This window comes from Opisthorchis viverrini (assembly GCF_000715545.1).
Source record: "Opisthorchis viverrini unplaced genomic scaffold opera_v5_332, whole genome shotgun sequence".
NCBI lineage: Eukaryota > Metazoa > Platyhelminthes > Trematoda > Opisthorchiida > Opisthorchiidae > Opisthorchis > Opisthorchis viverrini.
In genome coordinates, this window is record NW_008751985.1 from 69,680 (window position 1) to 97,359 (window position 27,680).

The 27,680-nt window shown below is 42.6% G+C and overlaps 2 protein-coding genes across 2 annotated transcripts in view; one reads left to right on the forward strand and one right to left on the reverse strand.

Moving 5' to 3' along the window:
- Positions 1-3,515: 3,515 nt before the first annotated feature.
- The window catches only part of T265_10039 (hypothetical protein), a gene marked incomplete at both ends in the record, with an annotated part of 147,989 nt that continues 123,824 nt past the window's right edge, over positions 3,516-27,680 (reverse strand). Inside the window, 3 exons of the mRNA XM_009176290.1 lie at positions 3,516-3,691; positions 22,558-22,653; positions 25,004-25,118. Of these exons, the coding sequence (XP_009174554.1) occupies positions 3,516-3,691; positions 22,558-22,653; positions 25,004-25,118 (387 nt within the window). The remainder of the gene's footprint in view (positions 3,692-22,557; positions 22,654-25,003; positions 25,119-27,680) is intronic.
- T265_15030 (hypothetical protein) lies at positions 4,834-27,082 on the forward strand (the record flags this gene model as incomplete). Its single annotated transcript, XM_009176291.1, has 7 exons — positions 4,834-4,932; positions 11,810-11,995; positions 14,972-15,102; positions 20,269-20,632; positions 22,185-23,018; positions 24,839-25,139; positions 26,925-27,082. Coding segments are annotated over 7 exons (2,073 nt in total), but the record flags the coding sequence as incomplete, so codon positions are not given.

The window sequence follows — 27,680 nt, forward strand, 5'->3', positions numbered from 1 at the left end:
TTCAGAATGCGTTCCATCACCTTGCACGGCACGCTAGTGAGGCTTATAGGCCGGTAGCCGCCAGGCGACAGTAGGTCACCAGTTTTGTATATTGGCGTGACAATCGCTTCCTTCCAAGCAGGGGGAAGGCGGCCTTCGTCAAGCGACTGACGAAACACTGTGTGTAAATGGTTTGCCAGTGTGGAGGACGTTTTTTTCAGGATCCTTGAAAGTACTGTTCGGTTATAGGGGATGGGTGGCTTCCAGACAATTCCCAAATGCAGATGATTTTAGATAACCTACATAAATCCTCCCTCTGGTTTGGCGTGCGCTTCACACCTGCAACATTTAAAGTGCTGCAACCAGATTGGGATGGGTCAGATCCAAACCCCATGCTTGCAGGCGAGCCAACCTACATGTTAGATATATTTGTTTAACTTTGAAGTTGTCTAAGTTCCTGTGAACTGGCAAGAGATGAAATTACTTCTAGAATCGGTGAGACCAGGGCAGATCTTGCCAACCTCCGACGCCTATAGCACCGACGTTGCGTCAGTTTTCACGGATTGATACGCAGGATCGAGGCCTTTGCCCAAGTTTCCCGGGTCGGTTTTGTTCTTGTCGGTCAAGGCCGGGTACACAGTGCATCTGTGCAGTCAACACTGCTTTACAGATCCGAGGTGACCTCTACGTGCAGAGCACATATGAAAGCTGTCAGTATTCAACTATCGGTGTCTCCGAAGCTCGTTCGGGTCTGGTGGAAACATCGGATTTTTCGCAGTTGATGTATGTCAGGTGGCTTTAGGAAAGAAGGGACTTGCTCGCGATGGGTGAATTGCTCACCATTCATAGGTTGCGCTATTTGGGACATGTGCGCTCCAAGCCAGAAGATCGTCTTATCTTTTCAGTCGTATCATGGAGAGGAGGCTTTCGGTGACGCATGAGGATAAAAAACATTCGTTGGGGTTCCGAAGTTCACTATCCGGGGCTACAATCACCTTGAAACGCAGCTAAAGATGACTTGCAGGTGGGGAATCCAGCTGAGCAACCGGAGTTGGTCAGCTAAATTTCCTTCAAACTGTTCAGCCCACCGATTCATTGCTATTTTTCCAATAATAGGCAAGCCGATGGTACCACTGAGTGTTTCGCTTGGGCGGAACCGCCTTGCAGCTTGCAGTTAGGTGCCGCATAGTGTGCATGTTGTGGAATCACCAGGGGACAGTGATTCTTAGAAGGTAGGGGATTGACGACAATTTCTGTGCTTGGAAAATACAAAGAAAGCTCATGACCCGAAGCCCAGCAAGCAAGCCTGTTCCTCACCAACACTTACATGTGAATCACACATTAACAAGCAGCTTACATTACAGCTGCTACGGCCAAGGAGCCTAGCCCACAAATGATTAGCCGCTTTATGGTGTGATGTTTTGCACCTCCCAGCATCATGTCGAGCTCAGATAGACCGGCGGTGTGGACCCATCAATCAATCAATCATGATTCAGCATCCACGGCATGCTTTTGTCAGTGGCACATCAAGAAGGCATCGGAACTTTCATGATGTTGCCGCCCAATACACTTCAAATACGACGGACTGTGCATGTGTGTTTAAGTAAGTTTTGGGCATTTGATACAAGTCGTGCGCCCTCGGTGATTGTTTGACCGAGAGCACTAGCATGAAATATATTGACTGAGAAGCCAGAGAAGGCAGTATCTTTACTGTGGCCGGTTCCTTTGGGATCCTTTCGCATATTACCTGGAACGGCTTACGCCCATTCCTGGTTTCTTGCTTCCTCCACCACATCATCTTTATGGATCCACCAGGCTTTTTGAATCCCGCAGATACATTTCAACCTGAATTTTGAGACTGCACTGCACTGCATTGCACTCCTCATCTGGAGGGATATCTGTTTGAGTTTGGAACAGATTCAGTGTTTCTCGGGATCCAATATCTTGGTCGGTATGTGAGCCACTTCACGGGCTGAGTACCTAGGAGCTTGCAGGGTTGGGGTCAAAACGTCCCAACAAGGGTCACGATCAGGAGGCGCGTTGTTCGAAACTGATTTCAGTAGGTGCATTGGTAGACTTGTTCCCTATTAGGGACCTAGGGCTCCTCAAGAGCGGGTTAGGTCATCGTAGAAATGTCATCAACCCCCGCATTTCCTCACCAGGACGCAGAATTTGTGCGGAAACGAAATGACGTTCTTTCTCTAGTCTGTGCCCGGTTGTGTATATGAAACAGAGTTTTGCACCAAAGCTACACCAAACGATAAGTGTCCCATTGGCGAGCCGAGTCCGCTGGGAGCATTTGAATGCTTCCTGTGGTCTGATTTTCCCGTTTTATAGCCAGTGCGTTTCTGCGCCTTGCTGACCCAGCTATATATATGCTTTTCCACCGCATATTGCCAGTTTGGGTAGAATTGATATTTTGGGGTTAAAAATCATGCAAAAGCATGTATAAAAACACTTTACAGAACAATTTTGGTCGGTCATTCCTGGTGTCTCTTTGCATTTGTTTTTAACCTTTACGTTCGTCCTGCAGTCAAATGTGAACTATTTTGTTCTAGTTGTTCGACGATTGTCTCCGTGAACCTTTTTGTTGCTGCTTTTGTGATATAAAAATTCAAATAATATGAGGCTCGAAAGCTCGCTCGAACATTTGTGTACATTTGTGGGAATTAAACAGCAATTTAACACTCACAGAGAGAACCTTGCTTCATTCGTCTTGAATCAAGTTACCATTCCCGTTCATTTCCAGAAAATTTAGAAGTACCGCGAACTTTGTAGCCAGAGCGCGCGCGAATATGCTTGGTATATATACTTGTATGTCAATAGGGATCACCAAAGTTCACATCTGCAGCTTTCCAAAATCAGCGAGCAAGACTCAGAGGAACACCTACTCGGTGGGCTGATCGGGGTCTTTCTCAGAAGACATCATCAAACCTGTCCAGTTCAGCTTGTAATGGCCATTGCGGGATGGGTCGTTGTTTCGTTTTGAGCGGATACAGGGGCTAGACTACCCAGCCACAGCAGCAGAAACGATATAGCGACCACTTCCCCATGGTATATCTTTGTTAGGACACCGAAAATGAGGTCGATCAGGAGTTATGATGTTGTATTTGATTTGGGAACCAATAACTGTCTACGGTACTCAGCGGCAAAGGCCATATGGCGAGATGGCAATAACCATAAGTTAATAAAATAACAATCAAATAATCGATTATCAAACGTGAGGCTCATTCCGGTCACGTAGGATCAGACACGAATTGGTGCTCTGTACCAACTCAACACTTTTTCCACGGTTGCGGCAGACGTGTTCCTAGGAGTACGGCGTCAACCGGCCCAGGCACAAAAGGGATGCTAACAACGCTTATGTCATTGGCTTCCACTTGATCATTCTTGTTGATATTGGAACGAATACGTGTGAGCAACGAGGAGGTATTAACATACCTTTGGTGGATTAGACCCAGTCAGTAGTTTCATTGCTGAGGGTTACAGTATGTTTCAGAGCACGGTTCGACCAATAACTGCTGGTTGAGCTGTGATCAGTATCCCTGGTCGCTGGTTCTGATGCTGATGGCATATTCCTCAAACTCAATCACATCACTACAATGCATCATTCGGTTGAACCGGGCAAACGGATTCTCGGATTCACGGATTGATACACAGGATCGAGGCTTCTTCCCAAGTTTCCCGGGTCGGTTTTGTTCTTGTCGTTCACCTGAAAGGCACAAGTGAAAAAAGGGTGTAGCACTGCTCTTTATGTTCTCAGCGCGGGGCAGTATGCTCACCAGCGCGAGGATTCGCATAAATAAATGTCTAATAGTGCTTTAAACTGGGTTCTAGAAGGAGCGTGGACAACCTTCGGAGGAAGGTCATTCCACGTAGCTACTACCCGAAATGAGAAAAAATTGGTCTAATGAATGTGTGTGCTCTGAGCTTGAAAATTTTCTTACTGTCCCGCCGTGTGTTTGCTGGGTCAACAGTGAAAAACCTGTTTGCCAAGCTTTGTTCAAACAGGGCATAAGTAAGAATTAGGTCCCTTCTAAGGCGATGGCACACCAGGGGAAAGAGGTCAAGCATCGCGAGACACGTTCTGTAGTCCACGGATTTGAGGCCGGCAACCATTCTCGTAGCAGCCCGCCGGATACACTCAATGAGGGTGACGTCTTTCTTTATCCAATTCAGCCAATACCCAAAGCTGGCTATTACTGGCTTCGAAACCGTGAACTGGGTGACTGTGCAGACAATTATTGAAGTGACTATGAACCTGCAGAGACTTGGAGCGCCCGTGGGAACAAACGAGGAATGATAATTGGTAGCCTCTCACAGGCTTTTATACATGCAGTATAGTCTCTCTCAGTTTGGTATGTACGTAAGTATTGGTGTGAAACATTGCGTAATAGGCTTCAGCTCATGAGCTTTATTTCTCTTTTTCATCCACAGAAGAAGTCAAGAACAACTACCTTCTGAGACTCACTGTCCCCTGTTCCTTCCAAAAGGTACATGCCATAATGCTATTCTCAGATATGGGCCATATGACATTGGGATACTCTAGGCCCAGTCCAGACTGCGAAATGCTGGCTCTTAACGGCGAGTATTCTTCTCGGGTGCAATTTGGGCAATTTTTCAGTGCTCTTTTGAATATTCGACAATTTCGACGGTTTGAACTATAAGTGAAATGAACGTGTTGTTTATATACATCACATTACCTTTACTCCTAATTGTGAAGCATTGGTGCAATTTATTTTTCAGTGCTCTTTTGAATATTCGACAATTTCGACGGTTTGAACTATAAGTGAAATGAACGTGTTGTTTATATACATCACATTACCTTTACTCCTAATTGTGAAGCATTCAATTATGAGCGAATCTCGCAATGGTTTGTATGACCCCGGAACGTACGCCAGTGGAATAGGCTGTCGAGTTGTAAGAGGGCCAGATTGGAAATGGAATAAGCAGGTAGGCAAAGTTGCTCATCTACATGGGCAGCCGCTACTTTCTCTAACATTTGGCTGAAATTCTTGCTTCACATTCATTCAAACTTTGGACAACCTAATATGGTTGAGCCATGTGTAATGACTTAGGATCGGATCGTTGTTCAGAATCAGCGCTCATGTACACAGTGATAAAATTTCACACTCCCTTGCATTATTTCGTATTTATGGTAGCAGTGCAACCACTTCAAGCATGCTGTGCGTTTACACCTTACCAGATATTGGTTAGCTGGTTAATACAGAAGGGTTTCCAGGTTACATGCCTTCTGTTTTGGACCTGCATTATCAAGTCTGATGAACGCTACACGTATTGACAAAGCAAGCGCATGAAATCCTCAATTGAAAATGTCGTTATGCAATTTCCGAAAACCTACTCCACAAACGCGCTGTTTTGTAGTGCAGGCATAACGCTGATTTCGCCTCTCGTAACCTAGGCTTTTAAAGAATATATACTTGGACCGCATAATAGTTGTCTTTGCAAAAATGCATCCATATACCTGGAAGATTCTTGACCCGAAACAAAAAAGCCAGGTCTATGCAAGTGTGGCCGCAATCGGTGGTTAACAGCGATTAGTTTAGCTGGTATATCTTAGACCTGGTGCCATTTACGTGGACTATACCCTTTGTCATCGCGGTTGCATGTATTCGCCCTTCATGGGAATAAACCGTTTTATCATACTTTATGGCAGACTGGTTAAACGCGACGAGCAGTCTCGGTACGGTACAGTCTTCCCGGTTGAAACATTTGCAATACGCGTATTGCTGATTAGTCTTTGTACGTTTCCTTGCGATTTGTGCCTCCGATTGAATATCGTTTCATCCGGTACCAGTTGACCATTCACGAAGTTTTGGTGCTTCCCTTTTATTCCGTCAGTGATCACCTCCTGGCATTTTATGGGGTTGATCGGTATCCTATTATTCTGGCACATTTCAGGTATCATGGTTGAAGTTTTTTTCCGCCGTCTATCCTGATGTGCGCCAATCATTCAAGTCAAATTTCCTCTGGGTCGCGGTATGGTGTGTCCACGTAGAAGTCAAATAGCGTAGAATAAATTCACGCTGTCTGTCGCACCCCATTGCCATTGGTAATCGTTCAAAAAACCACCCATTCACCTAAATTCTGTAACGGCGCTCTCTTAGGAACTTGGCCATCCAGCATATCAACAATACCACAATATCAACAAATGACTTAATTTAGTGTGACAAGAATAGTTGTGGTTCACTCTTTCAGCTGTCCCAGTAAAGTCTAATAATGCAGCATTTAATTGTGTCCACGATCAACTATTCGTGCCCAATTTTCATCTTCTACCAACAGATTTACAAAACAAAACGGGTTGGCCGCGAAACTACACAATTTTGATATTTAAAGAACACTGCTCCAAAAAGCGCCTCATTTCTCTATTATTTACCAGATTACCGATGTCAACTCAGCCAGCTGGTGCCTAGCAGGCTTGTGTTTATCACCATCTTCGTAAGGCAGCTTAGTGAGGAAATCATAAAGCGCTTCTAGTCCAATGGCTTCTGCCATTACTTGATTGCAGATAAGTACAAGGTTCGAGGCCAAAGTGCTTTCCAGATTGCAAAGCACCAAGTAGTAAGGCCCATATAATTTGAGGAACTTTCTTTTCTTCGAGTGAAGAAAAATCCAGAATATCGTGCAGTTGTACCTATGTGACTCGCCTGCTTCCACTCAATAAGGAATTTATGCAGGTTATATCATGCGCTAGACTAAAGAGTACGTACGAGCTAGCAACGATACACTTTTTGAAATGTATTTCACAAATCGACTCTTTCTGTTATTTGCAGTGGTACTTCGTCTGCTGCCCTGAGTTTTTGGTCCATATAGGTAGAGAATTAGCTTGGCTGTTACATCGCATGCTGGATAACTGGGTTTGTAAACTTCGCCTCTCAATGTCTCAAGAGGGTTGCACCCGTTTTGAAACTTCTTATATTCAGCACAATGCTTTGGTTTTCTGTTTATATAATGGCTTTTTGACGACCAGCATATGTTGAGTACTTGCAGTCTTAATTTATCATTCATCCAAGGCGTGCCCTTGATTATTGCGATCGTCATTTTAGGAATAAAACTCGCCAAAGCGCTTGCAGAGTTTCCTAAAATCTGTCCCAGGCAACATTATCATTCACCTACTTCTATAATTGAGCAAAAATTTGTATGGCAACAGCTGGGACTGTCGAAAAATTACTTCCTCGTGTGTTGCATATTGATGTTTCTATCTTTTCAAGCCTCCCAGTTAGCAAGATATTCCTTAGGCTTGGGTTGGTACAAGGTGACAAAGTATCATGGTACTCACTGTAATGCAGATTATCCTCAGCCTTGGTTGATACTGAATTGAGACGAGTTTTTTTCTATCCTGGAGATTTTAACTGACGCTTTTTTCATGCTGAACAGCTCAAAACGTTCATCACCCGAAAAAGCCGGGTTGTTGGGACGCTGGGACTTTTGCCACCCATTAGCGTAGTCAAATGTTCCCCTAACAGGCTTACAGCATCCATTTTGGCATACTGTACGTTTTTTAAAATTGATCAATCCTGCTTGTATTTGTTTATGGCACTTTTATAGGAGAATTCAACAAGTAACTGGAGAAATGCGTCCCGTGCTTAACAAAGACAGTGGCGTCATTAAGGCATTGATGTGATTCGCATTTTGTACAATAACTTAGGCCGACATGAGATGCAAGTTTTCTGCTTTACGGCTAAGTAAGTAGCTCAGAAGCTAGAAAATGCGGAAAATATGCCGACTATTGGAATTGGACAATTTTCGAGGGAAGTGGAGAGAAGGTAAGTAAGTATTCTGAAAAAGACTCCGGAAAGAGCGCACAACTTGACGAACAAACGAATGAGTTATTCAAATTTAGTGTGTGCAAAGGAGGGCACAGGAAGATATGACTATCACCAGTACTAAGAACATATAAAACCTTCCAGAATAAACCGGAGAATTGTTAAGACCATTGAGGCTTGTTTGTATTCCGATTTCCCATTTTTTGGTGATTAAAACCGTAGCAGCCTGAGTCGATGTGCCCATGGCACACGGTTTATAGCCCGTAAATTAATTAAAATTGATTGATTTGACTCATAATTTCAACGTATGTACACGCTAGTGGTCACAAAGAATAGCATATTAATTTGCTTACAACAACTGACCGTCTAGCACTTAGTGAATTGTAGGGGATTATACCGGAATCAAGAACCGCATATGCGCCAATCTTTGGCGATCAACAGATTGGAGATGAGAATGTTCAGTTATCTAAATCATAAACCGGGTCTAAAGATTAGGGAGCTGGATTGTCGAGGACTGATGATGAATAGGGCCCAGCAACGGTGCATACTGCACAAGAGAAGAACGAAAAATAAGGAGAATTAACTACGCGTAGGAATACGAGAACTATGAAGGAATACGATGGATGTGCAGCACTAGATGAGGCCATAAAGCAACAGATGAAGACAAATAGGAAGCGAAACGTACGTTTGTCTTTGCCCTGAATGTTGATGAGTGTAAACACAAAACGGATTGTGATCCTTAGATCTTATACCAGGGAGCGAAGAAGTGGTACAGAGACCAATATTAAGGGAAAAGAGCCTGAAAGAAGACCGTGAGTTTTGAGGCCTTATAGATTATCAGAGTGGTTAGAGCTTTAGTGGACAACGGTTACTATACTGAGAGCCAAATGTTATAATTGTTTTCAATGAAACCTTCATGTAATAGAAATGAAGGTTTCAAGGGTCATTCACAGGGATTCTCTAAATGTTTCTACTAGTGCACAAGCCTCACAAACAAACCTGATGGGGTCGAATTGATAACTGAGCAGAGGAAATTGGATAATGTTGCGCAGACTCAGATGTGGTAGCACCGGAAAATGGATGATTTGGAGGTGATGTTTAAGCTTGTGGCAGTTACATGTGTCACAGTTTGATCAACAGGGAAAATAAAGTTGCGCTCTAAGTCATACTGACTCCAGGGTTCAGAGCCAGACCACTAAGGAACCAAGAAAAGTGCCCGCCTTTATGTACAAAAAGTAAAGTTATCATGGTGTTTAGACGGTATATGTGAACTATTCAAATTAAATATGGTTAGTAGCACTAATTAGTTGCATCTTTACCCGACATTGAGCAACTCTGACAAATGTCCAGTGAAATAGTCACAGAAAAATATGTACGCTAAAATTTATTTGCTTTTCAGTAGCATTAATTCATTTAGCTCAATTTTATGACGTTTAAAGTAACCAAAATCCATTTTATACCAGAAAAATGTTGTAAACTAACTCGCAAGAAAACAAGACTGCAGTATGTTACTCATAATTGCTTTAAACCAATTCTCTTTTCACAGAATCGAAAAAAAATCCGGAGATGTCATACCTGGATGAGACACTGGGAACGATTGTCAACTCGCAGCTCCTAGAATAAGCCCGCCAAACATGGAGGCAGAAAACAGTAAAGGTTGGAGGAAAGGAATGAGAGCAAATTTTAAAACACTGTCATAGGAAACCCAGTGCATGAGGCTGAATGAATAAGCTGGTGGAATGGACAAAGCTCTACTAACCGCGTATTACATATAAAAAAGCCGTCGCAACAAGCAAGAGGGTAGCTTGAGTAGATTGTTGGCTTTTTCCAAAACCATGTTTTTGGACGAGTTCTGCGTATATATGCAAGTGTGTTGGATAGTCTGAGTACCATACCGGATATAAGCAAGCCGTAAATAATCGTGAATTATTTAAGATTTTGTGAAACCCGAATGATAGACTGGACAGAGAAAGAACCCATTAGACCCATGTTAACTGCAGGGTCCGAAGCTTGGATGACCTGTTTGTGCTCAAAGGAAACCAGAAGCATATAAATTGTATGTAAGTGGTGACTTCGTGACCAAGGATCACACGGCAGGCTGGTGGCAAAGCAAGACGAACCCCCTGCTTTTGTACTAAAGAACGGATTATGCGCCAAGGTTATTTGGCATAATTGTAATTTCACTGCTAGAATAAGAAGGATTTGCATAGTTTCTAGCATTGAAAACGAATAATGTGAACTGAGCAAAATCTAAAACTCGGTTTAATCTTGCGTTGCAAGAAAAGTCCTGCACGGAAAATTCCTTGCCATGATCATTCATACGCTAGGATCCCAAAATGCACGTACAAGCTTGATTCTTAAAACCATCAAGCGCTGATGTATTTTTTGCTTCGACGGATAAGTTAGACTGGGGCGTACCTGCACAAGCTTGAAACACGTTTAAAAATTAGGGCATCCATTTAACAGTAGAAATAAAAGGATTTGCAGTTTGAAATTGCTAAGTCTCTAATTCTTGAAAAGGATCAACAGGCAACAGACAAGTGCTTACGGTATGACTGCAAAACTTGGAAGAGCTCTCCTACTCTAGTTGACATCTACTGCCGCAATTCTTATTTCCAACACTTTAAGATACAAGACAACTAAATGCGGTGTAGATCTTTGGCCAATATCATACAAACCGACAGTCTATGTATACAGGAAGATGTCGGTGGCTCAGGTAGCGTAGATGGTCGTTGGCTTGTTCGCTGAGCTGGGCAATTTGATTTCAAACCTTCCGTCACTAATCGAAGTGACATCATCAGTGCGTTATCGGGGCAGCGCAGTAGTGTGTAGCGATGGGCTAACCCAACTTCAAACTACCTGAATGAATCTGAATATAAAAATTGCTTACCTGGCGTTTTGAGCAATTGTGTAAAGACGACTCCAAGGTCTCTGTTCGATGTGACTGTGATTAGATGAGTTTCGCTAGCTTGATAAGTCATTTTACGTTAGCTAACCGGCAAAACTGAGGATTTGTTGGAGTGGCTGCAGCGGCTTTACTAAAGATCGGGACTTATGAGGATAGAGGTCCTATTCGCACAGGCAAAGGCTACTTCCTGAACGCACATGCCGGCTGCATACGACAAACAACTCAATTGAATGGATGAAGGAGGGTTATCTGCGCAGACGTTGAAGCGCTGTCTGCTGAAGACCACTTCTAATGGGACATTACTTGGGGCAATTGTTAGATCTAATATATTTCTGGTAATTTTGTTAATGATTTAGAGAGTGGGACAGATTGCCGAAGATAAATAGCTGAAAATTTGATAAATTTTACTGAGACAAATTCCACAAAAATTCCGCACCAGCTAATGAAGCAGCAGTTCTGTAGCCATCCTTCGACGCAAGCAAAGTATGCCGCTGTTGAGGTGATAACTAAATAACTAGATGAATACCTAGCTAGATATCAGCGCATGGATGTCGCGTTTTCACAAGCCAGCGAAAACGCTTAAATTGTCTCGCTTTTTCTCTTTTTAAATGAATTTGAAACTTGGAAGCCAAGTTCCGGGCGATAAATTTATATCCGACTAAGTGGGGTCATACAAGACCTTCTGGCATTTGCAGGAGATGCTATTGGGTATCAAGCCTTTATTTCAATGACACGCCCTCCCCACGGTTATGTACTGAGGCTATCGAGTTGAGGATATATATATATATATATATTTATCGGCAGAAGCAGCTTTATTCAAAGAAATCTAATGAGAGTGTACAATTGGTCACAGAGAAGAGTGTTGTCCCACGTGATTCTTTTAGAATGATGAAAACTGTAAGATGGATGGCGCGTAACCAGCTGGCTGGATTAGTTGGAAGAAATGGCAGCGAAACAATGTCAGCGGTGTTTGTGCATTCCGTTTCCTCTTAGATCACCTGATTTTACAAGATCTTCTAAACCTTACGCCTTATTACTGCATTTTCAGTAGCAAAAATCATACCAAGATGGCAACTGTACCAAAAAAGTTTCTTTTACACTGTAGTGCAACTATATTTTGTCTACTTTTCATCAGGATGGAGGTGAAGGACATGTAGGATCGGTTCGGAGGTTTGACACTCCTGGAGAAGCAATAGTCGTGTGGGATTCCGGCGTGGTTGCCAACTATCGCTGTGGGACTCTCGGATTCGACCTTCGCGTGCTGGATAGTGCACCAACAGGAGTGAAACATCCCGGAACAATATGCGAAGGCTGTCATGAAGTTAGTTTCCCTACTTGTAAAGACGTATTCATCTGCGAATCCTTCCACTATACTTAGAAAACTGACTGAATATTCCAGTTACTTGGTGGCGACCATTTCTAAAGTTGGATAGATGGTGAAATCATCACCCGTAATCCACTAATTTTCTCAGAGATAAAGGCTGTTCCGTGAATGTTCAAGTGAAATGCCGCCTTACCCACGGATAACGGAAGAAGGCCATTAGCTGAAGTAAAATTATGAAAATCGTTTAAAAAGTTTTTTTAACATGCAGGTAATAAGCTATTTTTCCAAAGATATGGAAGAAACACTAAATAAGTACGCATGCGTTTGCTTCAGTAAAGTTGAATGTGCCAATCTGAATGGTTATAAATAGTTGTCCGCAATGAGTGAGATTGCGTAAGAAGTGAGTGGTTGAGTGCATTAATAATTAGGAAGCGGATATAATTCCGAGACAAATTAATCATGCTTATTGACATATTTGAACAATACAAAGCAGATAGGGTTCTCGTAAATGAAGTTCTGACATGTGTACATGGATACCTCTGGCTTTTATCGAGTTTCTTCGTGGGTTGGTTGGGGAACACTGTTGAATTATCAAATCAGGTTGAAGTGCTGTTATAAAAGCATTTAACTGAACTGCCTGATAAGTTCTCTAAGGAGAATTTTACCAGCATGGTATATAGTGTCCTTTTGAAGTGCAATCTCTTGCCTTAAAGTTGCTTTGAACCATTTAGATATTGGTCATACTGAGTTTAAAAAGCATCACAAAAACGTTTTGACTCTTTTGGTTTTTTTAATCCCGACAAAATCAAAACCTCTTCGAGGTAAACACTTTACGCTACGCTAAGTGTTACAAAATCAGGAAATTTGCCTGCGGAGTTTGTGCGGGTTCGACGCTGAGTTGTGCAATGACTGATTTTGTTCCCCGTTGCCTTAGAATGACATAGACAACTTCAGCATGTTGCGGCTTACAGAAGCTACTGTCCCAGGCCAAGGCGCATAGACGCATACTTGGAAGAGTAAACGAGCGAGTGGTAAACGAATAAAAAGACAAGTTGTTGATTGCGATCTTGTCCTGTAAGCTAAACCAATATATGACAAAAAGCCAAGAAACACTGTATGCCTATTCCACTCTAATTAAGAGCCCTTAGCAGTGGTCCTTTGACGAAAATACTCGGAATTTCGACTCAACCTTCAGGTCAATAGATTTATCATTTAACCGTTAGGATACTGACGGCTGACGTGATTAGGTCCCAATTGAATAAGATGTATAACCACTTATCATTGAAAGATGGAATCTACATCTAAAGGAACTTCCATGTGAGAAATAACCACTTCAGGAGTCAGTCAGCACATCTGAATACGTGAAACGGATTCCGTATTTGAAGGATGAGTACCGCTATATTCTGTGTGAGTCTGAGATGATCATTTTGTTGCTCAGAAGCTACTGACCCACAGGCTACTAGTCTGTTGAGTCTTCCGTAAGAACCAAAGTGATTTTCAGCTGACTGTATTTGTCGATATCAGTCCAATTTGGTTGAGAGAAACTCGGGAGCTGTGCATACCTGAAGGGCAAAACTGGAAGTGGACTGTGGAAGAGTTTTCAGAAAACTGAGCTTCAGTTTACTTTTGTTGGGAGAATCAGCTCCGAAAGTAACTGGACTACACAGATGTTAGTGGAATAACCGTTTTCGTTGGGACAGATTGGACCAGTTGCTGTTTACTTGACCTTGACAAATGAGTTCTACTTTCGGTATAATTTTTTTCCCCTCCCCTAGGAATTTATAAACAGTTAGTCTCCGGTGGCACATGACATGTCTATACATATCAGTGTTCAGTAGATCAGCTGATTCATTGGCTTTTTGGTTTGGCTAATCGTGCCAGGGTTTGAAGCTGCTATCCAGACTCGGGTTAAGAATGCATTGAGAAAACTGTGGTCCACAGCACCTTTATGGAAAATATACTGCCATATCTGGAATGTCGTAACAACTGAAACATAAGGCTGTCTTTTTACAGCATATTCATTTGAAGAATATCATACACGAGAGATCCAGTTGAGTCTCCCGTGTAAAGCCAATTGTTTCTGAAATGAGTGTAAATGCAAATAAGTTGTGGCAGCATTGTGGTGAATGGCTGTTAAACAGTTCGAAGGAGGACTGATATGCTGCCAGATGCCGGATGCTACCTAGAAAGTGGCAACCGAAAATCCAGGAACAGGTTCGAACCAGGGACCTTTTGGTCAACTGTTTGTGCCTTAGCCACTGAGTTCCCTGGAGCTCCAGGTAAACAGCCGTGGTAATCAGTTCCTAGATCGTCATAGTCCTCGCTCGGCAACAAACAGAAAGTGACCTAAACCTACCAAGTTTTGCCAGTCATCATCATGATCACCGCTGTTAGCTGTAATAAACGCGTATTCGTCGTACAGTGGTTGTAATTACCACAGTTTCGCTCACCGATGATTCGAGGCGGTGAGGTACGTAGCTGCGAATTGGAGGCGGGAGCTGATAAATCAGTGCGTAAATACAACACTGTAGGTGAACTGTTAAGTTGGGGGATGGGGAAGGGATCTACGCATTGAAGGCAACAGCTTGGATGCATGAACACCATTTAGGGCGCGACTGGGCCATGTCTAACAATGTTTTGCCAGTGAGTTGTTTTTTAAATTCAGTTGTCCACGTCATATCGAGACTGACTGAAAACAAACCCAAACGCAGTTCCTGGGAAATGAATTATCCTCGGAGGGATTTTCAGTGTTATTGGTCGAACTGGTTAACCGGTGTTGAGAAAAGGTCCCATAACGTTAGAAGTGGGTCTGCGCCAATCTTTGGACTTTCACGGGGGTGTCGACTTGAGAACTGACGAACTTGGATTTCAATTTGCATACCATTAAACTTGTTTTAAAGTGGTTTTAAGTGCATTGATTAGTTACAGGCATGTATAACGATACTATTCGCGTTTTTTGTTGTATCGTCTCAGTCCCCAATATATGGAATTCGTTGGAAATGCGTCGTGTGCCTGAGCACGGATCTATGCTCGGCTTGTTACCACAATGACAAACACACGTTGTCTCACCAATTCCTTCGAATCACTGCTCCCTACAAAACTCGGTTAGTTTTCGGGCCATGAATACGTTTATAAGCGTTTACCTTCAATAATCGCGAGACCGATTGATTTTTCATGGTGTTTTTTGCTTGCTGTTACCAGTCAGACACCACTGTTATTTAACATGAGAATTTTAAAGATATTCCAACCACAGTGAAGCCTCACAACAGGGGACATTCGTCGGGAAACCTACAATGACACCAAGTGTGGAGTGTTATTTTTTCCGATGTTCTTTTGATGCGTGTCCAAATATCCGTTTTTTTCCGAGCTTCTATGACGTGTTAACATGGGTAGATACGAGGAAACAGCTAATGAGTTTCAAAGAAATGAAACGAAGAATTTTTCAATGGAAGATTTGAGCACCACGTTATGTTGGCCCTAGGTGGCTGCGTTCCTTTCTAAAACGAGATCGTTTTCAGTAGGCCTATACAAGCGTGCTCTTAGAATTTCCCCCTCTCCCTTTGCTCAATATCGCAAGAAACCAGCTGCGTCTTGTCATAAAAGTCACCAGGTAATAGACCTAATTGGATAGAGTGTTAGCTGTTTTCTGTACTATACTGTTTCGACGAGTATGCTGTTTGATCTACACGTTCAGCATAACCACACCTGTTGTAGCAGGATTGAATTTACTAGGCTGGACACTCAGTAAACTGTAGGTGCAACACTGCCATCTTTTCATACCACACATGCCACACATTTTAGACCTTGTCGTTGGATGTGGGCAAGTGGGAGATATCCGTAAATGTCCATACTGGTGTTCCTAGTTTTAGCCTTAGCTAGTACAACAATCTTTGTATCCTACAGAGTTTCATCTTCCAGAGACTCACAACTCTTTTGTGATTACGTAGCGTTACAAATAAAGCACAAAAAACACTTTTGGTTATTCCGGAAGATCACCTGACTGATTTAAAGCTGTGATTCTTTGCGATTTTGTGATTTTTTTACGTGACCGAGTTAACGTGGCTTGTGATTCGTCCTGTGAATACAGTTAGTGCAATCTATCTAAAATAATAATTCTTGATAGATTAAGTCTATTGCACTGAGGATCTCCAAGAAAACTGAGGTCTTTGGTAGCTACCTCCACTCCCGGAATGGGAAAGCTGGATCATCCCGATGGATTGTACGCATCAACTGCAGAAGGAGAGATGTACATCAAGCTTTTAAACGTGAGCTTACTTCAGGGATGAGCAGTAGTTTGGGAATATTGATTATGTCTTTTGGCGCATTATCATTTTCAAGTAGTATTCCATACAACTAGCCACCTGGTTGCTAAGAACATCTGTTTACAAGTACCAGTGTCCCCTCGAAATGAGCTTTAATTTTAGCGAAATACACTCATTTGCAAACTAATTTGGTTTTTCGGGAGACTCACCTGAAACTCAGCTGAATCTCTCGTTTATTCAATCTCAAGGAGAATGGACATGCGTCGTGAATCTCTCGTTATTCAATCTCAAGGAGAATGGACATGCGTCGTTTTATTAAGAACAACCAAGCCGTCTTAGATGAACAGAAGCATGTTGCTTGTGATGTGACATCAAAATACATGATGAAAAAACTACCAGTTCATTCGAAAGTGTAATTTGCGAAGCACTTCTGTTTTTTTTTGCCATAAAGACGCGGATAGTCTTGTTGCTGGGACATTCGCCGACCTCTGATTTCGCTATTGATTACAAGTCCATTTAATTTTTTCGTTTGCCCATTCTGGTCGGTCATTTATCACGGCTTATCCCTCAGTGATCTTCTATATAAGTACAACTTTGTACATGTCTTGGAAATAGTTTATCGATTAGCGCTCACCCCTACTTCGCCTGACAGAATTTTTGGCTTAGCTAGGTTCGGGTAGTAAGGCAGTGTTTCGGCCGCATATTTGATAAAAATACATAACATTCGTTGCTCCAATCTAAGACTTTGCATTTTTCCCCTCCGACTTTGAGGGCTTCTTATGCGTCCGTCAGCTTAGGCAAGATAGGCACGTCCAGCAGAATAGTTAAAAAACCGGCTGTGGGTACTGCAATTCTTCCCTGCAAATCAAAGGAACAGTGTGGTCTTCATCACCCTCACTACTTCAGGGGCGTTTGTTACGCCCTAATAAATCGCCTAGTGGCTCAGCTTCAAAAAAAGTACTCACAACTTTCGGCGAATTTAGATCGGCTTGACGTTCTGTGAAGGCGCGATAACTGATGTCAGACTATGCACTAAGGACTTACATCAGTATATGTGAGTAAAACATGACTGGATAAAAGGTTCAACGCGAGTAGGCGTCTGAGAAGTAGAAGTTTGATGGATGTTTTAAAGGTTCCGGTTTTATGTTTGGCGGCTAGGAGAACTTAAGCATTTCGCATGCGTCAGTTGTCGCGGTCGCCATTCTTTGGGGCATAGCTCACGTGACAACCTTCTCCTGTAAACGTAAATGTTTTGCCTACATTTTGCCTACATGATCGGTCACGAGACCAGGCTCCGGTGAATCTGCACAGGAATAAAATTCGACATGTAATCAGTATGTACCTGTCGTCACACTGTTGTTAAAACATGAATTTGCAACAGAACGCCAATACTCTGAGCCTGCTCACCCAGGATGAATAAGGGTAGCTACCAGGTAAGAAATCCGTCAGTTACGAATGAGATGTTTCATAACCAGTGTTCGGGTTAGTGAATTGTCCTCAGTTCCTGAAAGAATTTCAGGGACAAGCTCACCGGTAATTCAGAAATGTCCTCAAGAGTGGGTTGACTCCTACTGAAGTTTATTGTAATGCGGTTGTAGAAACCGGTGACTATATAAAAAACGGGAGATGAAATTAATTGCTGTGAATGTAAACAAAGTCCCATACCCTTAGGGCGAACAGTCAACAGTTGGGCGCGCACAGCTTCACAAGAGGTTAAAATACAAGTACCCGCGAATTCCGCGAAGATGATAACAACATAAGGACGTCTTCAAAACTAGTTTGGCCAAGAAGTGGCGGCCTGCTTATTGCTGACATCGTCCTTAGTCAGGTGGGTTCTTATTAGGGAGGAAAATACATCCTACGAAGCTCCAGGGAGATGACCATTACTATCAAAAGTGGGGGTTTCAGTGTAGAGCTCCAACGGTTCATTGCCTTATAGATATTGGGGAAGACGTAGGAAGACAAAAAACATTCAGAATGAATAGTTGGATTTTTTATAGAACAGGATCCTGTACACATACTGGGATAGCATTCAGTTAGGCAGAGCATTTGATGGTGACAGTAGAACATGTCGCATTGTGACAGTGGTACACAGGTTTCCCAGGTTTTGTGTTTCACGATAGGTCCGTTTCGCGGGACCCTTGCAATCAAGGTATTATATAGACTATTGCAACTCTAGTACAGTAGATGTGCAAGGAAGAAAGATGTAAAGAACGTACGCCCAAAGTTATAAAACACTAAGCTTTCTTAGTGAAGTATGTCAGTTGATCGGATAGTTCCAGCTAATTGTTACATTTTTTTAGGTTTGAAAATTCCGTTACAACAAATTTTTCAATTTTGTCGAACTAGGTAATTATATTGCCTCGACGTCCTTGTAGGGGACTGCATGCATTCAATCGGATCCAGAAGCTTTCTGGTGATCATGATCAAAGTGGGTTTACTGTGGCGAAGTAAAAATGACGTATTTCTCTGGGTTGAAAATACTACGAATACTCTCATGCTACCGAATCACCGTTCCCGAGTATTTTGAACACCCTTGATGGAAGCCGAGGATATTGCCGTTCGATAGAGGATGGCCACTTATGGGTGTAATCACTCTATGGAATGACAGCTCTAAATACAGTAGCTTTATGGCGGCCAAATCCTACTTTAATAGGATTTTCGTCGCCTGTAGGGTGGCAGACAACTGCAGTGAATGTTAACTACTTGTATACGTCAGTAGCCAGTTTAAATTGATTTTCCTTCGGGGAGGAAGCAACCAAGCAACGCACGTCCTCTCATGTGCAGCCTTGTTATAAAGCCGCCTTCTGATCTAGAGAATTTTCCAACACCCGTGAGTACTGATGCAGTGATTGATGCAATGGCTTTTGGAAACCCGGTCATTTTTCTTCTGTCGCTCGTTCGCTACCGGAACCGAGAGGTGTGTATTTTACGGTGAATTGAGAGGAGCCAAGGTTTGAAGCAGAACAATAGTACATGAAGGAAAGCTGCGATTAAGATGGGAATTTTGGTGTCATGTGCTACTTCAACGCTTCCGATAGGAGGTGGGATGAAGCATTGTTGACGCATTAAAATTAAAATGGACAACAGGAGCTCAGTGATGATAAAGCTGCGCTTTTTCGACCATCTGTAACCACTCTGCATGACGGTTCCGTTTATCCAACGAACGGAATCGTCACAGGTACACCATCCAGAAAATTATCTTTGCATTTTCATACAAGACTGTCTATTCACTTGAAACCTTGACATTCGTTTTTGACTAAGGAGCGGTTGACGGATTGAACACTTACGTCGAAAAACCCGGCGGATACCTGCGCACAATGGATGGTGTTATATACGGCTTGTGCTGAGCCACGTATGTATCCATCTGGACACTCGGCACCAGGTGTAAACCCGGGGGATCAAGAACGGAATTGAAGACAAGGGGTAATTTCTAAGGCTCATTTGGAAAAAAACATAGAAGTGACCGAGAACACTATACTTGTAGCTTAACAGGGTCCAGAAGTCGGGGTTTCTTCCAATTGAATGTGCTTACTGTATAAATTATCGCTTATAACAAGAAATCACAATGAAGAATGGAATTTGTAAATGATACTGTATTTTTGACAAGGTTACACGTAAGCAGATGGGATAAAACAAGACGAACACCACTCATGCTCAAGGTCTTTTTGTTGCTTTTAGATACTTTTCTGTCGACTTTACTTTTGCTACATAATTCCACCCATATGTCGGACAGAAACCAATGATCAGCTTACTAACCAGATGTCATTTAAATAGGTATTACGTTTATTCATGTTATTTTTCATTTAATCAAAGGTCAGAAATAGGTGCAATGGTTGTTTGGGTCCCAGCGTGTCACAGAGGCAGATAGTTACCACACAATAGAAGTGTAAAAGTTGGAATTAACATTGTTAATAAGGAAGGAAATGGCGTTGCTTGCTTCATTTCAAGTTTTGGTTGAAGCCCATCATTCTGAAGCTCAGCGTATCCTAAATTTTGGTTTTCCAGAGTAATTGTTGGCCGTCGGTTGAAACAACGTCGCGTCGAATCTTTAGGTCTATTCCCTAAAGCACGTGTTGTTCGTGGCATAGATTGGAGCTGGGATAGTCAGGACTGTGTTTCCCCACTAACATCAACTGGGAGTGGGTCACTACTCCTTGGCGCCTCCAACTCTTCTGCAAACTGCCGGGGCTTTTTGCGATCGGTGGGTGACCGGACATCTGCCGGTCCGATTCTTTTACCAACTCAGGGCCGGATAACTGATCGGAGAGACTGGTACCCATGGGCGCCAAGGTCTGCTGCCCTGGTAGCATGGGACAGTGGAGCATACAACGTGTATCGTGTTGGCTACGCTGGTCTGATTGACCTGAAGGTGAGTGATTTGGTTAGAGGTAGATAATAGTCCCCTGGTCGCTGAGTTTGCGTAGTAATCTTTTGACTCACAGGTTCTGCTCCGAATAACAGACAAAATGATGTGAATGCGGGAAGGTTTTTTTCCAGGACCAAGAAATCCTTCCTGACGTACACTCTTCTCAAAGTGTAAGGTGAATAAACACATCTAGTCACATTCATTTGACATGCTGATCTACGTGTCGAATCCTATTGGATTTGAGGGAAGGACGCTAAACAATGCAAACCCAATATCATCGTGTTTTTCACATGAAAAATTGTCCTCATCTAAAACCAAAGCCATTATCCGTGGCTGAACATAGGCACCGCCAACTAGGTTGCCACTTTTTGTTAATTGCCACTTTCTGTTTGAAGTGAATAGTTTCTCTAGAAAAATTAAGGACAACAAGCCAAATAATGCAAAACAAATTACCAAACCCAGCTGTATGGTTAGCGAGGTATTGGGGATAATGGAGATAGTCATATGCAGTGCATAATAAAAAGACGCAGCAAAACCCAGGGATTCATGTGCCGGAATACAATAGAATCACATATGACTATTTCGTTGTGCACCAACTCAGGAATCCATCCGTCATCTAAAGTTCAAGGAGACTGCCAGTGAAATTATAGGATGCACAAGTGTGACGTAGGTAGGTGAGGTGGGATCTTCAAAGCACACTCAGTGATTCACTGGAGAATGCAGCACCAAGGTGGTATGCTCACGCGACAACGGATAGACAGCTCTGAACATTTTATCCGCATGTGTCAGAAGTGTCATGTGTAGCCTCCGGTTAGGCGTCAGCAGTCCTTATCAAGACTCAGAAATGGTCAAGAAAGTTGTGTCCAATCCGTGGTCGGTTCTTACGCTTAGCACTTAGCTGACACTTAGCAGGAAATATTGTTTATCGAAACACAAAAAGTACATTTATCTATAGACCGAAGATAAATTATCGCCAATTCAACAAATGCGGAGTTATAAATTTGACCAAAAAACCAAAATCAAACGTCACAAAGTAACTTATAGCCATTAAAAAGTGAAAAGAGCAATCGTTTAGTTATTCCAGTCGTCCATACGCTCCCGTTTTCACCGGTTGGTTTGCAACTAGTTCACAACCACACTAGTACGCTACCTGGTTGGCAGTCAGGTCAGATTCGTCGTACTATCGTACGCCGGTCTTCGAAGTGATATTCGGCTAAAATCTCAACTCGATAAGAAACTGGAGATTTATTTCAGAGACCTCTTGGATGACTCGCATGGAACTTGGACTGAAAGTCCGTAAAAGTTTGACGAAAAGTGAACAAGCTTTTCAAGAGCTGAGAGTTGTCCAAAATATGGGGCGCACATTTTCCCTTTGGTTTGAAACTATCAGCATTTTAGTTTAATTCGATTTATTTCATTTCTGTGTTGGGATTGCACAATCTGAATGAACGGAGTAGTGTTGAAACATTTGCCCTCAAAGGTAGTCACTTCATGTGAATGTGACCTTAATGGAACAGCTTTTAAATTTAAGCATTATCCAACTTTCTTCCACCAGGCCATTCGTCCGGCGAAAGGCGGTACGTTTTATATAGACCATCTACCACTTTTGGCTGATCTAAGAGGATGTACCAATGAAGAATCAGCCACGACCAGAGAAGCGGAAGCAGCGATTTCTCCGGGAGAAGAAGATATAATCGATAACTGTCGTGACTCGAGCAGGAATACTGTGGTTCCCAACTGGACAAATTTGCAAGAATTGGAAATGCGGCGTCGACAGACAACCAGTTTCGCTCAGGACAGCCGGACATCTCACCGCGTTTCAAACAATAACGAAGCTAATGAAGATGTCACCCGTCACACAGCTTCCAGAGAAGCAACGTCAGATCGAATAGTGCCACGGCGAGCAAACCCAGCTCATGACAACGTACCGACCAACTGCGTCAACGTGTGTACACTGGCAAGCCGGTTACAAATCCAGCCATCTTCTACTGATAGTTGTGGCCAAGGACGCCGCCAAACAGCAGCTGCAACAAGAGATCGAGAGACAGATGATTATTCTACAACTCGTAATTCGGCCGCATCCAGCGGGAGTTTGAGAACCATAGGCCAGACGGCGAGAAACCTACTGACTGATCTTCTGCGTTCAGGATCAATGTCTGGATCAGAGAACCGTACAGCGCCAAGTTCAACAGCACAGCCACGTTCCCAGACAAGCTCGAGAGTGAATGTAGCCAGCCCATCATCGGTTCATACTCAGAACCGGCCGAGTAGACATGACGGTCAAGCTTCCGGCAATGCTGTTGTTGTTTCCCGATCCAACAGGAGAGAACGGGATAGCTCGGGTTCTGTTAGAGTTCAGCACCAACAATTTCAGCCTGCGCGGAGACCGGTAAGCATATAACCATGCTTTGAGTTCAGAACAGTATAACTTATTTTGCTGTATCATTATCTTGTAACAATAGATCAAATATGTCGTTGATCCTGCGGTTGATTGTCTGTGGTGAAACTATCCTGAAGGACCAACAAAACGTATTTGCCTCTGACAGGTGGTTTCTTATCCTGGAATGGAAGGAAGAAAAATAGTATACATACTGAATTAAAAATTGGACATCTTTAAAAATATAAATGATGCCACCCTGTACCTTGCAACTGTGTTCTTGCTAAATGTTCCGGTAATATTTGACTCACGATACTAAGCTAACATGTTCGAAATTGGTCTCCATAGCAAAACGTTTGCAGTTCATCCATAGACTGAAACACGTGTTGGCTTTATTTTAGCGTCCTTCTCCATCTCCTCTCTATGGGTGATTTTTAACCTCAATTGGTTTTTTCTAACATAGTTAGCTGAATCCCCTGATTCGATTAAAACAAACCTTAAAAGAGCTTTGTCAGAAGCCATGAATTTCCGACATGCATATATACAGGGGTTGTTCCTTCTCTCGGTGAAATTACGCTGTAGACACCCTACCAAAACGGAGAAGCCCTGAATCCAATTTTACGGCTTATCAGTAAGGCGTTTTGTTAGCTGTGCTTGGATATGTATCCTAGGCACCTGATATGTGAGGCAAACGTTATCACCACTCTACTAGCGCGCGTTGTACGCATCTAAATTATCAGGTTCAAACAGAATAATCTGTACAGGTTTGAGCTGTGCAATTAGTTCTGCTTGGCCGCTCAGACTACTATTTGCTGACCGTCTTGGTTGTGCGGACTGGTTGACTTTTCTGTAAGGGTTTTTAGGTAGGCAATTTCGAAAGGACAACGACCCATGCGAAATATCATTCGCTATTGTGACAGGGCAACACCATATTTCGGTCAAAATAATTGGACGTGATGTCATAGGACTTTTCAAAATTAGTCGCTAAACGTTCCTGCATGAGTATTGATAACGCGGCTCCACATCGTCCACGCGGTTCATTTTAAGCCACAACTAAAGAGCAGTCAATGCTCTGACTTCATGTTAGTAAAGAAGTAATACAGATACGCGGCTTCAGTTTTTTTCAAGTTACTTTTCACAAATTTGCCATTTGTGAAAGCTTTGGACAATAAAATTTATAGATATGGATGACCAGCGGAACAATGTGTATTATTAGTCTGGTTACATTGCGAAAAGATAGTTTTATTTTTACGTTTTCAGGCAATATAAGCGAACTTTTGGCGGATGGCCCTTGAAACCTGCAGATGTAGACTGAGTTGAATTTGAAACAACCAATCTTCATTCCATTTGCATCCAGCCTAATCCCCTGGTAAAGCTGCAGACCGACATTTTGTGTCCTTGAGGGTCATTCATTTGCACTGCCCATTCGGCTGAGAAACTGGTCAAAAGTGATTATGCATTTAATATTTTTCAAGGATATTTAATGACTTCCTGGTGAGATACGATTGAATAGGAGGATTCCCTTTCAGGCTGATTAATCATGTCTATTGATGTAGCAAACACATTGTATGTAACCTGCAGGCACTTTGTGTTGCGATACAGACCCAGGTAGAATGGCTAGTGATCTCCATTTCGATAGGCATTTAACCACCTCACAGTTGCTTGTCTCCCATTTTTGTACATGCCAAAGTGTAAACGAGTAATGAGGAGTTTGTCCACCTCGTCCGATTATCGTTGCATATGCTTTTTCCCCGTCACGTTGTAGGACTGATAAGTGTGACATAGGGACATTTCTCACTGCTTGCTTTTTTTGATTCATTGCCCCTTTCCAGACAACCAGGAGCGATCGTGCACGGGTGATCACGCTTATTCCGCGCCCAATAACCAGTCAAAACGACAATACTTTGATCGGAGGAGTGTGCAATCATAGTGATGCTTTGACTTTGACTGAGCAGCACTCATGCTCCAATGCCCAAGCTAATTCCCGTGCCACACACAGTCGCCGCGAGCAGGCTCCGCGTATGATTTATGGTGTATACAATCAACTTCACGGCGCCGTTGCTGATCCAACAGACACGTTAGAATCGGTGAACGCCAATACAGAAGCAACTTCTGAGGATGTAGATAGAAGAGGTTAGTATGTGTACTTTCGGGCAATCCGGAAATATTTCATTCTTAACGTCCCCTGCAGGGTTCTTGTCAGCCACTCACCGGAAAAACGTCACAACTAAAACGTGCTTTGGTGGAAAATTCAGTCTTTCACGTTTGATCTCTGTGCAGTTCGGATGTTTGAAAACTCTATCAGCCCGATAATGAAGACAGGATTTCTCTCAATGCACAAAAAGAGATCCTTCAGAAAAATGCCAGTAAAGGGCTTTTCACTACTCATTACTCTATGCATACTTATCTGCTAGGTTAAAGTACATTGTTCAACTTTTGCAGAATAGGACTTTTTTCTGTGTGGTTCAGATCAAAGTTGGATGTGCACATTCCGAGAATCCGTAAAACAGTAACAGTCACTTTGACTTCCACTGAAATCATCTTGATTTCCACATTTGAATCCTCATTGTGGAAAAACTGATCTGGCAAACAGGCGCAAATGCTTGTGTATTACATTCCAACGGATCAGTCTTGCAAGTTTGTTTGTTCTATTTTAAAAAATCTTCTTGCCATTATAACTGAAAGTATGAGATTATTCGGTTCCGACTGTTTAAAAGTAACATTCGATCTATTCAGACTAGACAAGTAAAACAGTATGTGGTCAGATATGGCTCGCACTAGGTTTCCTCTTTAGTACGGAGTTGGATCTACAGAACGATAGCCTAAAAACCGTAGCCATGAGTCAGCGGCAGAAGCAAAAAGCTAAGGTGCAGACTGATGCATCAGAAATTCAAAATAGGTAGGTGATCGTTTCGCTTCAAACTGATTTTGTTGTTGCAGCAAAATTTCTTTCAACTCTTCAGCAGTTATTGTCATGGTCCTGTGGTTTCGAGTGCCATCAATATGTTATATCTAACTGTTGTTTTCACTCCAATGCTTGGTGCCAGAAAAGGACTCACCGACAGGGAACACAACAGCCTTATTGCAACGAGCGAGCGCGTGCCAGTCTAAGTTAATGAGTGGGAGCTGAGGTTGTATAGAGAGGTCCGCATGTTTAACTGGTCATAAGTTCGTATTTCCTGGCAAATGACGACCTTCATATGGAGGACAGTACCGCAGTGAAAGACCTAACCATTTGATTCGAACGAAGTGACGGAAGTTTCTTGCTCCGACTGAAAGATTCTGTTGATAAATACTATAACTACGGGACGTCGGAATTCCTGTTGAGGGTCCGCAGAATGTGCAGAAATTTGGCGCCAAATTAAGAATGCCCAGGGCTTGATAAGATGCAGTATGAGTGCTGATTGTTTCAGTTAAATTACGTCGTCCTGTTTTTCCTGGGAGCTTAACTCACAACAAGTTGTGTTGGGACAATCCTATGGAGAAGAAAAGATCTTTAAATTTCATCGGAGTCTGGCTTTTTGTTGAAGAACAAGATAAAAACCTTAGTGTCACGAAAAGTTCAGGGGGATTTTCAACTCGACCAATTTTCATTCACCAAATACATGATATTTTGCATTGACCATGTTCATTTTCATGTCCAAAATGACTGCTTTTCGTGAATTATGCTCTGGCGCGGAGGATTTGGTGGAAAGGCTAACTCTTTGTAATAGTTTATTGGACTATCTGAGGTCACATCTAACCCCACAAGCCAATGGGTTTAAATAATAATGACCCCTATAGGTTTAATCCACGTGGATGGCTCAGTAGGGTGGTTCCCATGTACAACCGACTAATAGAGAATAGTCCTCTCCGATCAATTTCAGTTTTGGTTCATCTAAAGTTATCTAACAGACTGTTTTGCCTTTTTATTTGCAGCCTGTCAACGTTTGCAATATCGTCTGTCGACTGGACAGACAAACGAAGATCTAATTCGTGCTGCTGCAGAGGGAAACGTTAAACGGTTGAAATGTCTTCTTCAACATCGACATGTCAATGTGAGTCCACTGCACTATCAGTTTGATTACCAGTTTATTTGGTGTGTAATACGGTGCTCCAGGCGACAGTGAATCTCCGTTTTGAATATATATATATTGGTGTCACCAAGTTCGTACAAAGTGAAACACGAGGCAGCCTGGTGCTGCACGTTCAACTGAAGAAGATCATTACAAGTGGGCAGTTAGGCTAAATTCAACTGAGATTCCCACCAAAACCAAATTCGTAGACAAATGAGGATATTTAGTGAGTTCTGTGCAATGTAGTTTCAAGTAGAACGTTGGAAGGCTGGAGAGAGTGGGGGGGTTATCAACATATGGTTCTCGGATATACTTAATTTAGTTTACCGGCAAGATTTTAACAAAACAATGACAATTGGCGGTTATAGAATACGCCCGCTGTGCATACTTGTAAAGAAATTGGGATGAAAGTCCCTATTGGAGAGCCAAAAGTAGAAGTGAGTTTAAACGGAATATCAAGGAGGGACGTAATGATTTTTTGTCGACCTTAAATCGCACATGGCACATGGTGAAGTTTACTTGTTACAGCAACAAGATAGGAACCGATAACCAACTTTTGGTTTGGATTACCTTGAGTACAGTGCGTTCACATCCAATGATCATTTATATTCGGTAAAGT